The following is a 13,708-nucleotide window of genomic DNA, read 5'->3' on the forward strand; positions in this document are numbered from 1 at the left end:
AGGGGAGCTTTAGTCTATCCCAAACCACACAGCCAAACAAGCACATCCAACTCCACCTTCTCCTCACATTCTTCCCCTGTAGCAGCAGGTTGAGGTCCCACAGCTTACACTGAGGTCGTGAAGACTACTGCTGGGTAAAGTTCACAAGCCTCCGCAAGCTGTTTGACATTACCAATAAGGTCAAAGTGTATCAGAAAACACCAGAGGATTATATTATTATGGTGTGCCGAGTTGCTTGCTGCACCTCGAGATCAAAAAAATAGAGGAGGCTTTTTCCACTGCAAGCTGGCTTACTTATCAATGTGCAGAACATAAGGATGTGGAAGTTACACAAGAGAGACCAAGAGGTACCCAGAGAGGCCTGCAGCTAACAAGAAAAAAATCATCGCTCATTATCAGCCATCTATTTTATCTACTATGAAACATCTCTGGACTCCCAGTTGTCAGACATCAATGGTGCTTAAATTAATCCTGTGGGTTCCTGTTTGCACAATAAAGATATGGAAGGGTGCTTCTGATATTTGTGCGACTTTACAGTAGACTAATTGAATTAGCACACAAATCAACCACAGAGTATTGCGGAGTGTAGAATTGAAGAATGTGATAGCTCCTGCCGGGGAACACGGTTGCTTGGGCATAGTCAATTATAAAGCATTAAAAAGAATCTGCCAATAATCACTTCCAAGAGAACTGAACAATCCATGCTGAGTGTTCTCATGTTTACCAATGATAGGGCTTTCAGGTTAGCGCTGAGCAGGAGTTTAGAGGGGAGAGCTGGACTGAAAACATATTTGTGGTATCATTTCCATAAGCCTCTGCTTTGCGGACCATAACGCAGCTCACAAATGTGATTTATGACCTTGGTTTAATGGCTGGAGCAGAGTCTTGGTAGGTATCAGATGACTTTTTCAATATGGTGACGTCAGAGGGGGCATGGTGAATGCACCATCACAACAGGAAATGAGGGCTTGTCTCAGCCAAGAAAATATGAGAAGCCAGATATCTGATCATCTAATGGCAGATAGATGCTACTTCACTTTGACAGAAAAGGCATCAGTCAATAAGCACCAGATGAGCAGTAAGACAAAGTATGCCATGGATTCCTTGCCCTATCTATCAAATCATTCATTCCAGAGGCACAGTGATCTGCACTGGTCAATGTACATATAATATCCGGCAGGAGCGTCTCTTGTTTCAGTAAATTACAATGTGGAGCAGAAAAAGCTTAAGAAATCATCAATAAAAATGCTGCAACTACTTAGCTCTTTCTAGGCATTCTATGTGTTGTTCTGCAGAATCTGTAAATGTTTCATATATCTGTGAAATGCATGTGACTCACCTGGGCCTGGAAACTCTTGAGAACAGGTGCCACCATCTCCCGGACTTCCTATGTACAGACAAAAAAAGTAAACTCAGCCTCAGCATTTTCTATTTTGCAGATGCTCACCTGTTTAGGAATCAGATTGGCCCCACTGAGGCACAAACAGCTCCATAGAAATGAGGACTGAAAATCTTTATTGTTAATGGATTCTCTCCATAGCTCCTCTTACACTGCATGTGTGTGAGTGAGGTATGTTGTTATGGGGTATGGGTATTAGTGGTTAAACCTAAAGGGTTTGAGTGGGCATGTTTGAAAAGTGGGGCTTTCCAGTAGCTTGCGTTAGAGCTCAGAGATCCAGACTTGTGCAAGCTCCCACAGCCTCAGGTAAGGGGATTGTGCTGCCAGTGGTGACAGCCTGATTCTGTCTTAAACGCCTGTATTATACTGACAAGATTACAGCACTACACTACATACCCTGAGATAGGCAGGCAGCATAGCCACAGCAAATAGCCTGAGGGCTCATTTATAAAATATAAAAATATTCTCTTTGACTTCAGCTTAGATGTCAATGGATAATCATTTCAAAGAAGATGATAAAAAAGGACAAAATCATATCTGTATCATTCATAGATTTAGCTTTCATGAATTCAGTTCAGTCCACCTTAATTGCCATTTTGCCTTACAAGTACAGTGGAATGAGGTCTTGGCACATTCTAAGTGTGAAGCAGAAGAAAATGAAAAATAACACAGTGATGGACAGACGGCAAACATAAAATAAAATTCCCAATGTGCTATTAAAAATGGTGTATAGTAATAGTGTGCATAAAATAATACACACTGACACATAAAAGTCTGTATACTGTATTACAGTAGTATTGCTGCTACAGTATTAGCAATATTAATTGATCAATTGCAGTTGTCAGGTACATAAAAATCTTAACTTGACAGAAGCAATGATGTTGCTAGTAAAAGAACTTCTCAGTTAAATTCAGTATGAACTTCTGTGTTTAGTCCTGCTCAGGGAAGTGGAGTACAAATGGGATAATGCTCTAAGTAGCACCATTTTCATGTCTACTTAGTTGTTTTTCTTGCATTAGCTCAATCTGCCATTTATGTTGGATAAAACAGTTTTTGGAATATTTGAATATTGTGCATTGCTGAGCAGGTAGAGAGGTGTGTGAAGGGGTAGCGGTGAACCCATGTTTTCAAGTCTGTCTTAAAACAGTATTCACATGCCCATATATGCATTGAAAGAGTTACAGGTTGTTGTAATTGTCCCTCCTGTTCATAATGGCCACAAAGAGATCCCTTTCTAAAGCGATTCCGATGTAAGTGAATGGGAACAAAATCCATTCTGTGCTAATATGTATTCTAAAGTTCAGCTGAATATTCAGAGTTAGACAAATGAAGTGGGTATCCCTCTTTGTGTTTTCACAAATAGTGTTTCTTTTCTAAGCTGCAGCAGAGGGAAAGTAACACATAGAGGGAATTTTGTACCAAAAGACTAGTTTTGGAAGATGTCCACTTCATTTGGCTAACTCAAACTGCTGAAGCCTCATATTAACTTGGGCTGAACTTTAGAATGCATTTTGGCAAAGAACGAGGACTGTGAATTTTTTCCCCTCATCTCTTTCATTGGAATCACTTAAGAATGGGATGAGACCAAGAACTCTTTCAATGTACATATGGGCTTTGTGAGCATTGTTTTAATACATAATTTTGTTTAAAGGCTAACACATCCTTTAAAATGTAAAAATGTAAATTTTTCTTCTCTTCTACTGTGTGTTTGTCTTCAATAAACATTTTTAGAAAAAGCAGCACAGAAAGTGTGTTTGTAATAGTCATGTTGGAGGGCTGGTGCAGTAGTCAGAGTCCTGTTCCTTACGGGTTTGGCGAGACACCTGTTCCTGTTACATCACAGAAATTTGGAGAAAGTCAATATCAGCTGCCAATTCTGACACCAAGATAACTTTTTCATAAACTGGTGCTTCAGCTTTGGAGTTAAAAGTAAGCAGCAAAGTTGTGCTTACCGTTTGTAAATGAGCCCCCCTGGCCTCTCATCACACTTAGCCAGAGGCTAACGTTACTGCAAGGCCTCAGCATTTAAATATTAACTGAGCTACTGGAAGCGCAGGGGGGGGAGGCTAACCCTGACTTCTCACAAGTGTTGCTAATGCAGATTTTACAAAAGAAATAAATAATTCCCTGTACAAAGGTAGGCTATATGCGGGGGCTCGAGCAGCAGCAGTGACGCAGACAGTCAGTACCTGCTGAAGTGAAGATGAGGAAAATGACACATAGAGTCGAGAGAATAGGGGGGGGTGAGGGTGCTAGACTCACCTCAGGGACATTTCTCTTGAACTCCCTGCTCAGCTCTACCAGGTGCTTGTGGGAATGTTCGCTCTCCTCTTGTCGACCAGCCAGCTCAGACGCTACAGAGTTTAGCTCCCTCTACAAACACACAAAAGAGAGAGAAACGGTGAGAGTGGAGTGAGATGGCACATTAGGGAGCCTGCCAACGCTCATCCAGTAAAGCTTAGAGTGTACATAAATAAAAATACACTGCTGAATATTAACAATGTAATTCTTCATGATCTCACAGCAGTAATACTTACAGCTAGCCCTGGCCCATAAATAATTAAGCCAAAATAAATCCAATGCCTACAGTAGCAGAAGGCCTTTTAGATAATCAGTATTTGAAATAATCAATACGCTTGCAACGGCTATAGAGCGCCAGTGAGGGAGTGGGGCGAGAGGGAGGGGGTAGAGAGAGTGAGAGAGAGAAAGTCCGTGTGTGTGTGTGGGGGGGTCACGTGTAATAACCTGACAAACAGCCTTGCAAACAAATAGAGCTTCTTCCTGAAATGAAAGGCTGTTTTTTTAAAGCCCTGGCCAAGAGCTGATTCAAACATACAAACGCCTCGCTTGCTGTTGTAATTACCACAGGTCAGATCTATTTTCAGCCTCTTTTCAATCTCTCTCCCATCGCCTGCATCAATCTTTATATTGATCCCGCACAGATTTTCAATACATGACAGCAGCCGCCATAGCTTTAACCAAATTACCCTTTTGCTACTGCCCTAATCACTATTCCATTAATGTCTCTGCACATTGGTTCTTTACATGTCTGTGTTATATGAAATGAGAGCTCCACCCCGGCAACACGTCTGATCCGCTATTCAAAGCTGTCTGTGTAGCAGGCCCTTCATCAGAACCTTGCATTCATGCTGGACTCAGCTGCACCACATGCCATCCGCAAATCCGATATTATCGATCAGTCATCCAATTCCCAGCTCTTTCAGCAAACAGAAAAAAAAGAAAACAGATTCAAACTCTACTCTCCGGTACTAAGCGCCGCTGGAACAGACAACTGTACATTCACCTCCTCTTCATTTTGACTGTGATTCTCAGTAATTGATGAGGATCTTCTCTTGTAACTGCTGGGTTACAATATAAAAGTGGAGTAGGGGATTCAATTACCACTGCGAATTTATATACGATGCCAGGAAATTAAATTGACTGTGTTTTAATTAATCTACAGTCTTACTTAAAGGCAATTTAATAAATCATCACACAAAAAAAAAAAGAGAGAAAATGGAAGGGTGAAACTTCAACAGCGGTGGCCTCGTGGGATGATGGCAGCCTGTCGGTCAAAGAAGTAGGCCGTTAATTGAAGGGCTGCTGGTTCAAGTCCTTGGATTGAAGTGATTAAAGGAGGATTGAGTGTAAAGTCTGAGGTGAGATGCAATGCTTTAAGGTGAGATGCTATAACATTACAACTTGCCAATGTGTCTGTGAGCAAGTCACCTTGCTTATATTACCATGGCTTATATTACTTTAAGTTTGTTGTGACACTGTGCTGCTTGCAAGCCTTGTGGAAATTTAATTGTGACAAGCTTGGCCCTGTACTGGCCAAGTAATACATTTCTACTAGCAACAATGTATTAATAAAGTTCAGAGAAATGACACATTGTCAACAAGTCCTCTAAGTGACACAATAAGTCATTTGTCATTGCCATCCAAAATGGCATATCAGCGTTTTCTGATCTGGCACCCCCATCGGCAGGATGACATTATTTGTCAGTGTATTACCAAATTAGTTGGTAAAGGTTAGGGAAAGATTGTGGTACCAACAGTTAATGTTGGTCAAAAGAAACCAACATTGACTGTTGGCAGGAGATGGGATGCAAACAGTGGTCTCCACTGTCAAAGTCAGACACATTTCACGCCCACCCATCCACCCCAGCTTGGCTCTCTCCAAAGTTAAAAAACCTGGCCACCAAATACCTTTAAGCTCACTGATGAACACATTACATTTTGTTTTTTAAGTAAGGAGTAAAAATGACAAGTTATTGTTTTTTTATGCAACAACTATTTCACGGCAGTGACTTCCTGGAATCCCAACTGGTTGATTGGAAAACTCACTCTAGTAGAGGCTTTGGCTACACAGGCAATTCTTAGGAGGTCTAATTCATTGTTGGTTTTAGTCTTTTAGTGGGATTTGTTGACAATGAGAAAAATATAAAATCACCCGCATTATCCTTTAGTGACTGACCAAACGACCTGTGGGCAGCTGTGGCTCAGGTGTGGCTCCTTCAGTCCACATGTCGAAGTGTCCTTGGTCTAGAACCCCAAATTGCTCCCAATGGTCAGGCCAGTGCCTAGCATGGTAGCTCGCTACCATTGGTGTATGAGTGTGTGTGTGAATAGGTAAATGAGAGGCAAATTGTACAGCGCTTTGGATAAAAGCATCATATAAATGCAGCCATTTATCAATGCTAGTGTTTTTCTGGTGAGAACAGCCAAGCCTCTCACCAAGCCTAAAAGATTCCATGTCTCTTGTCATATTTCCTATTTGTAACAAAGACAGACAATACATCTGGTTACCATGACTGCTCCTCTTGTTTAAAAATCACAAATTCTACACTTAGAAAGTATTCAAATGTTATATACTGTATATAAAGATATATTTGGTTAGCAGGGAAATGTGTCATTCCTGGTAAATCGTACTGTCACTGAAAAAGGCCATGGCTGTACAGGATAAGGCGACAGGACTTTAGAAATTCCTGTTAGTCCTTACAGTCCATCTGGGATGAGCCTTCCTGGAGATTAGAGAGTGGGCTTTCAGAAGCCGGCCAACCTCCACTAGATTCAAATGGCCCCAGACCGGCTAATCTTGCCAAGAGAAAATTCCTGTAGAAGTGACTTTGAGTGGATTTTATAAGTACTTAAGATATAACAGTGTGGTGATTCTAAGTCCACCAGTGCTTCAGTGGCCTCAGCGTAGAGCTGGGTTCACTTTTTATTGCAGCTCAGCTGATGAGAATGGTGAATACTCATGCCAAACAGTGCTATCATAATGGTATGGTTATTGTGAAAGCACCCTCACAGTTTCTAGACCATTACCAGGGAGGGGAGCCTGGGCAACAGCCCATCAAATTAAACCTACTGTCTGTCTTTCTGGAAAGAAGTGAAGCAGAACAGACTGTTTGCTACTTTGATTGTCTTGCCCAGATTGATGATGGGAGGAACTCCACAATGAAGTGTTTCACCATGCTATCTCAGGAGACAAAAGATACTAAAGAAGATTTTTCCTCTGCTTCCTAATCAGATGTGATCCATTTCAACCTACAACCAGGGCACCTTTGAGATCCCTGATAAAATTCACTTATCTCCCTCCGTTGTGTTGAGATTCATCCTTCATGAAATCATTTGCATGAACATGCAGATGTTTCTTGATGTCTTGAACACCAGTTCAACTTGCTGTACAAAGAAGAGTTTCTCGGAAATCATTTGACAGGTTTTAAAAAAGACGATTGGGACCACGTTTTCAGTGTGTGGCAGGCGGGTCAATACAGAGCGCCTGTCATTAAGCCTCTGCCAGTCAAACATCCAGCCATAATTGATGAGTTTTCCCTGGGGAGGGCGGAGATGTCATTGGGGCTGGAGGGACAGGAAAGAGGGATTTTGAACATGGAACCAGTCCTGGCGTGTTGAAGTCAGTCTGCGAGGGGGAAGCAATCTTGGTGTCTCAAAAACAAAGACCAAGAAACAAGAAGCTTATTGGCTTTAACAGGATAGACCTGCTGCCTACTGGCAGTCAGTAAATGCACTTGAAGCTCAATTAACTGCTGAACACCAGCAAAAATACGAAATACTGCGAAACGATGACTCACATGTCCTTTGGCTTACAAATGTAGGCTCTGCCCTTCTGACACTGACCAAAGATGGACCCTATCATCAGCATCTGTAGTGGAGCCCTCACATGATCTGACAAGCAGCCATATATACTGCATTAAGAGGTCTCAAGTTTACGCAAGTGTGTTGCAACAAAGACTGTAGGGAGTGGTCCCTTCAGACTCTATTGGGGGATAAACCAGGCAAGAAAAATGGAGGCCAGCTGTGGCAAGAAATCTGTAAAAAGACAAAGCACTGAGGATTATGACATAAGCTGGTTGTCAAGTATGTTATGTTTCATTTAAATGATGAGGGGGGGGGCAAGTTATGTCTATTGTAGCCAACGGCAGCAAACACAGGGTAAAAAGTCTATTAATTAAATCCAGCAAAGACAATGCTCTTGACAAAAATCGGAGCAGAAAGATGTACTGTAACAATCTGTGCAAGTGCAAATGTTTTAGGTAAAATGCGAGGCTCACTAATGTATTGTGTTGGAGTAGATTTGACATTGATTCATTAAACCTAGCTCGTCTTGATTACATCTGTAGTGGTAAGCTATTTTCTGGCCTTTCACAAAGACAACCCATGGTGGAAAATGTTGACAACTGGGAAAAAACTACCAAGGTACTGCAATGAGGTAGACTGAGTCAAAATCACTATTGTGTGCACTGGGCTTGGACAGCACAAATTAAAGAGGAAAAAATAGGGAGGAGGAGGAGAGAGGGGAAAATGCAGATGGGGTATTATTTTTCTTTTTGTATCCCATCTAATTGCAATCATAGGCAGATGTCTGAAAGTGTGACAGCATCAGCAGAATTGCTGCTGAGAGAACAGAATCTTTGTCTAAAAATAATCAGACATTCTGTGTGCTGCTGTTTGTTATAATGGTAATCGATGCTGGAGGCTTTGAATTCCATCAATTTATAGATCCACTCTGTTCTGCCTGGTGACTGTACTGCCTCACAACCCCCACTGCATACGCACACCAACGCAAAAACACATACACACAAGGTCTCGCACAAAAGAGCGGGTAGGCACACACGCGTGCACAGAGACACATGTGCGCTGACATCCGCACATGGGGGCTGCAGCAAGGCAGAGCAGGGACCACTGTGTAGTTTCCTTTCGTACATTCCTTGTCGCCTCCCATTCACTGTGAGGCACAAGATTGTCCATAGCTGCCTCAGATTAGCTCCGCATCTCAGAGAGGGGGACTGATCAATAAATCAAATCACCACAATCAATGGCCCCAATCACTGCAGTCTAGTCTGGCCTCAAAATTATTACTGGCAATCCCCCAGCCATTGAGGGAGGAGGGGGAGGTTTGGTGGGGGGATGGAGCTGTGCGGAGAAGAGCGCACACTGGCGCCTGTCCATATGAAAGATCCAACGCGAACTCTTATCTGGCCTCCTTGGGCTGAATATCAGTTAAGGGCAGAACAGGCAGGCAGGCAGACAGTGTGTGTGTGTGTGTGTGTGTGTGTGTTTTGGACCGTCCAGACAGAGGGTGCTGGGTGGGAGGAGCCTCTGACCTCCATGACCCGGCGCTACAAACGTGAGCTGAGCACGCAGCCTCTGACTGGGAAGCACTGGGGGGCTGCTATCACCTGGCATCTCCCTCCATCTGTTTACCACCGACTGCTGCTCCTTTAGTTTTACTCGCAGTCAGCTTGGCTAGAGCTGCTCCAATTCACACCACCATCGCACTGCTATTAGACCACATTACACTTGGGTCAAATACTATTTGCATATAATTCTGACAGTTTGTTTTAACCTGCTGCGAGTGCCAGATGGGTCCAGTTTACCCAGTAACGTTTCAGAAAAGGTCAGTTGAAAGGTGTGTTGTCAATCGCAAAAAAACTACAAAAATGACACCTAAACAGGGTTATGAATGTTTAGATTCTAGGGTAGCCATTGTACTACTCGCACTTGTGTTAAAAAGGACCCTAAGGCAGTGGTTCCCAACCTCTGTGACTCTTGACCCCATAACGTAGGCTTCAAAATTTCGGGAAATACGCTTATTCACTTTTCTCATTGAGAGTTAGATGTCAGATGTAGGTGTCAGATTCTCATTTAAGGCAAGGAAGCGAATAAGTTTATTTCCCAAAATGTCAAACTATTCCTTAAAAATTAAGCAATTGCAGCCCACTGTCTGTGGTTGCAAATGCCTAAGGTTTATGATCGTGAACTGAAAAGTGGTTATTTTAATAATTTTTTAGAGGCTTGAGGAGGTAAAATTATCTAGTAATTCACAACACAAAAAGCAAAAATTAAATGAATGTTATAAAATATATAATTTTTAATGTTTTTTTGTGCTTTCCTATCCTGGTAATTGTCTCATGACCCCTCGGATTTATTTTACCCACGTTGGGAATCTCTGCCCTACAGATTACTTGCACATTCTGCAACTGTCCACTCTGCAGCAGCAACACTGACTGCACGGTGCAGAAATATGTAGGTAGTGTATAGATCGTGAGGACTTACGAACGAGGAAAATCACATTTAATTTTGACACCTCTCTAAACTCTGGACTGGTAAGTCTGATAAATCATCCAAAATAATTAATCCCCAGTCAGTCAGACTGTCTTCAAACGGCAGGCTAAATCTTACAAAAGGAAGGAGAAGCGTGTGAGCGTTACAACCATCAGCAAAAGGTGTGACTGGTGTTGTCAGCCATTATTCGTCATACCCTGCTTCATTTAGAGAGTTTTTGGCGCCTGATGCACCAGAGCACAGCCTACTTGTCAACACTTCTCTCTCTTTAATTCCAACATGCACACTTGGACACACATGCACACACACGTTTCTTATTTCTCACTGATATATTGGTAACACATCTTAGTATGATCAGGGAGGCTCTAATTTCATTTATTGTCAAGTCTTTTTCAAAATTGTATCAAGAGGTATCATGAAAACATCTTATTACAGCCCTTTCAACCAATCCTGTATCCACTCTCAATCCAATGAATAACTTTAAATGTCCGCCAATTAGAAACTTCAAATTACAATCTATGACTGAATGCTCCAAACGAAGGCCAATTACAAAACCTTATTTATCATCATTAAGGCCGACCATTGTTATGCTCCTTTCAAACTCTGTGGTTACAATCAGGGCGTCTATTGTCATTGTGTGGTACATGCAGGGTGACTAATTACACAGTCCTATGATTCATTAGCAGACTAGTGGGTTGAAACCTGAGAGAAGACATGATAACCTCAGTTGGCCAAATGATCGGCTCAAATGGAGGTGTGACTATGGAAGAGTGACAGGGAGGTTTCACAATGGCCAAAAACACAAAAAACCTTCCAAACTGAAGTTTTTTGAGGGGGGCGCATGAAAAATTGGGAGAGCAGAGATGGTGTTGAACTTGAACAATTAAATTGGGGACAAGGTTTGTTTTCCTGTTTCTTTCAAAGTGGGAAAGAGGAGTGCACTGTGGGGACTTGTTTCTGTGAAGCTTCACCATTGAGGTCAGTTAGTGGGAGAGGAGGAAGGCTCCAAAGATGCAACCATCACCACAATGGCCCACTTTCACCTGAAACAACGAGCTGGAGCGATGCAACACAGCTAACCTGCGATTGTTTATTCTCTCTTAAGAAATGTCAATCTGTTCGCTCTCAGGTGTGCTGCTCTTCCTCTTGTTTTTGTTGTTTTCTCCCCCCTACTCTCTTCGTTTTCCCTTGTCGATTGCAGCAAGATCAAAGCGACGCCGCTGAAAGAACCTGAATATTTCAGGTGTGGAGAGAGGGCTGCGTTTCACACCACCTGCGTAGCGCTGAGAGACAGGTCCCTCCTCTCGCTCAGTCTCAGTTAGCAGGGCCCCTGGGGCCCGGCGACATAAACCAGGGCCACCTGTCTGAGAGAGAGGGAACACTCCTTTACCCTCCTTCTCTCCATCACACTTTCATTTTACAGCATTTGAACCAAAAATAAATGAATCTAAATAGAGCGGTGAGAGTGAGAATAAAACCAGTGCTGACAACAAGCAGCTGAGAGCTTTGAGCACCGTCACAAAGGCTCGAAGATCTGGCAGACGAGTTCTGTTGCCGCAGAATGGGAGCAGCCACTTGAAAGGGCAGTTTATACATGAATCATTTTATAATTTGCCCTGTTATGCAGCAGAAGGTATCTCTCATATATTAAATGATGAGCCTGGTCAACAAAATCACCAGGATTATTTTCTGCCATAACATTGTGGAGCAGGTCTGTCAGATGAGTCTCATCACATCATCAGGGCCGCCACTTCTGACCCAAAGCAAATAAAAAGTATCCCTGATGTCCACACCAGCCTTAACAGTTTGATGTAGCTGCTCTCCTTGGAGGGCTGTGTGCCTTGACATGTGTGCATGTGTAAGCACTTGTGCAAGCGTGTGTGTACGTGCATGTGTGCGGACATGTGTTCAGGGGGGCGTGGAGCAGGTTCTACACTACCAGTTCCCAGCCGTGTCTCTCAAAAGGGCCGTAAAGTCTTTACAGCAAATTCCTTACATTCATCTGTGTCAGAGCACTCGGCACACATTAGGCGTTTACACGGGAGGAAACACAATCTATTTGATGCTACACTGCCCACACGTCCAGAGCCCTCCTCCCCACACTGGAGATTCACAGTGTTTAACTTCCATTTCATATTCTGAACAGGCAGGCAGACAGGCAGGCGAGTGCAGGGAATGGACTCCATCTTGCTGTAAATCAGCGTTTAAACACCCGGCTAAATGTAATCTGGAAAGAGTCAACAAGAGGCCCTCGCATTATGCTGCTCAAGATATTTGTTTTTATTTATTCTGGAATGTGCAATTGATTTTTGTTGTTCACCTAATGATATATGCAAACGGTGAACCGAAAAAAGTCACACTTCATTTTTCCGCCGGCTGCTGCTGGTCCCCATCTTTTAATATCAGTGGTGCTTATGAGAACAAGTGGAGGTTAATCTAGGGAGTGGGTCAGAGCCAGCCAGCGCTTTGTAAATGTCAGCTGGGAGATCCAGGCCTTTCTTATTACCACACTAAACCAACAAGGCTGACGGCTCCAAGACGGATGTGTGACTTGGAGGTGTCTTCCCCCACTTCTCACCACCATCAAGGACCAACCCCAGCACAGAAAGCCTTATTAATCAATCGATTTATCGCCATAAATCAGGCCAGGCTTTGATTATATCAGCAAGTCATGCAATCAATCAATTAGTCAGGACCTAGCGGCCCAATTTGCCTAAAGAAAGATGAATGCTCCCCCACATCATCCATTTGGTTGTCCGTTTACTCATCAAACACGGCTGCTGTTGACTCCCAAGCCCAACATGCATCCTTTTATCGATTTCTACAGATAAAACTTGCAAAGGAATCAAAGGACACTTAACTGACTGGGAATAATTCTTGCCTTTTCATTTGTAGTGAAGTATGTTCTGTGCTCTCCTTTGATAGTGTTGCCTCATATCATCAAAACAACAGAGTGTAAACATTAAATTCCAGAATACAGAGCTCTTATGAGTGATCCAGCAGAGTGAAGCGACAGCTACAGAGGATAATGCCTAAAAGTAACTGGAACCACTCTGAGAAAAACAGGGCACAATGGGACAAATCATGGATTATTATCAGTCAACTCTACCCAGGTTTTCTATGGCAAGGCAAGGGGAGCGAGGGGGACTGAGCAAGGAAACAGCTGGATGAACAAACTGTGGAAAACATATGTATAATGACATATTTGTTTCATATTTTATCCCAACTGTGAATTCCAATCCACATTGTGACACCAGCTGCTTCGGTCCAATGCCTCCCATCTGCAACTCGGTGTCAGGATGTCTCAGAGGACGAGCTGGGAAACTTTGGGGACGACAAAAACCGACAGGAGCAAGTAGAGCACGACAGAGTGGGCTGCTGGAGCCTCGGCGTGCTTCTCCCCCAGTGGTGGGTTGGAATGTGGCAGACTGCGGAGCTGCTGTGGAGAGGAAAGAACACCGGGGACTCCCCGGGGAGAACGTCTGTGGTGGGATTAGAGCCCCACCAGACCTGGTTCTGCTTCACACCCTCAGACCCTGCTGTGTTACAGCCAGGGGGGCTACAGAGCTATCTGTGGGGGCTTTACAGTTCTGCCCAATCTCCCCAAGCCTCACCATGTAATTAGAGATAAAGACAGAGGGCTCAGCTACTCAACCTCAATTCTCCCAGCTTCACACAAGGCTGCCCACCCATAGCCCCCAAAGGAAGCCCTCAACA

At 43.3% G+C, this 13,708-nt stretch overlaps 1 protein-coding gene across 1 annotated transcript in view; it reads right to left on the minus strand.

Annotated features, from left to right (window-relative positions):
- cux2b (cut-like homeobox 2b) overlaps nt 1–13,708 on the minus strand; it is a 77,512-nt gene that overhangs the window by 47,608 nt on the left and 16,196 nt on the right. Inside the window, 2 exon segments of the mRNA XM_044198136.1 lie at nt 1,340–1,387; nt 3,662–3,772. Coding sequence (XP_044054071.1) covers nt 1,340–1,387; nt 3,662–3,772 — 159 coding nt within the window.

Source organism: Siniperca chuatsi, linkage group LG5 (genome assembly GCF_020085105.1).
Source record: "Siniperca chuatsi isolate FFG_IHB_CAS linkage group LG5, ASM2008510v1, whole genome shotgun sequence".
In the NCBI taxonomy this organism is placed as follows: Eukaryota; Metazoa; Chordata; class Actinopteri; order Centrarchiformes; family Sinipercidae; genus Siniperca; species Siniperca chuatsi.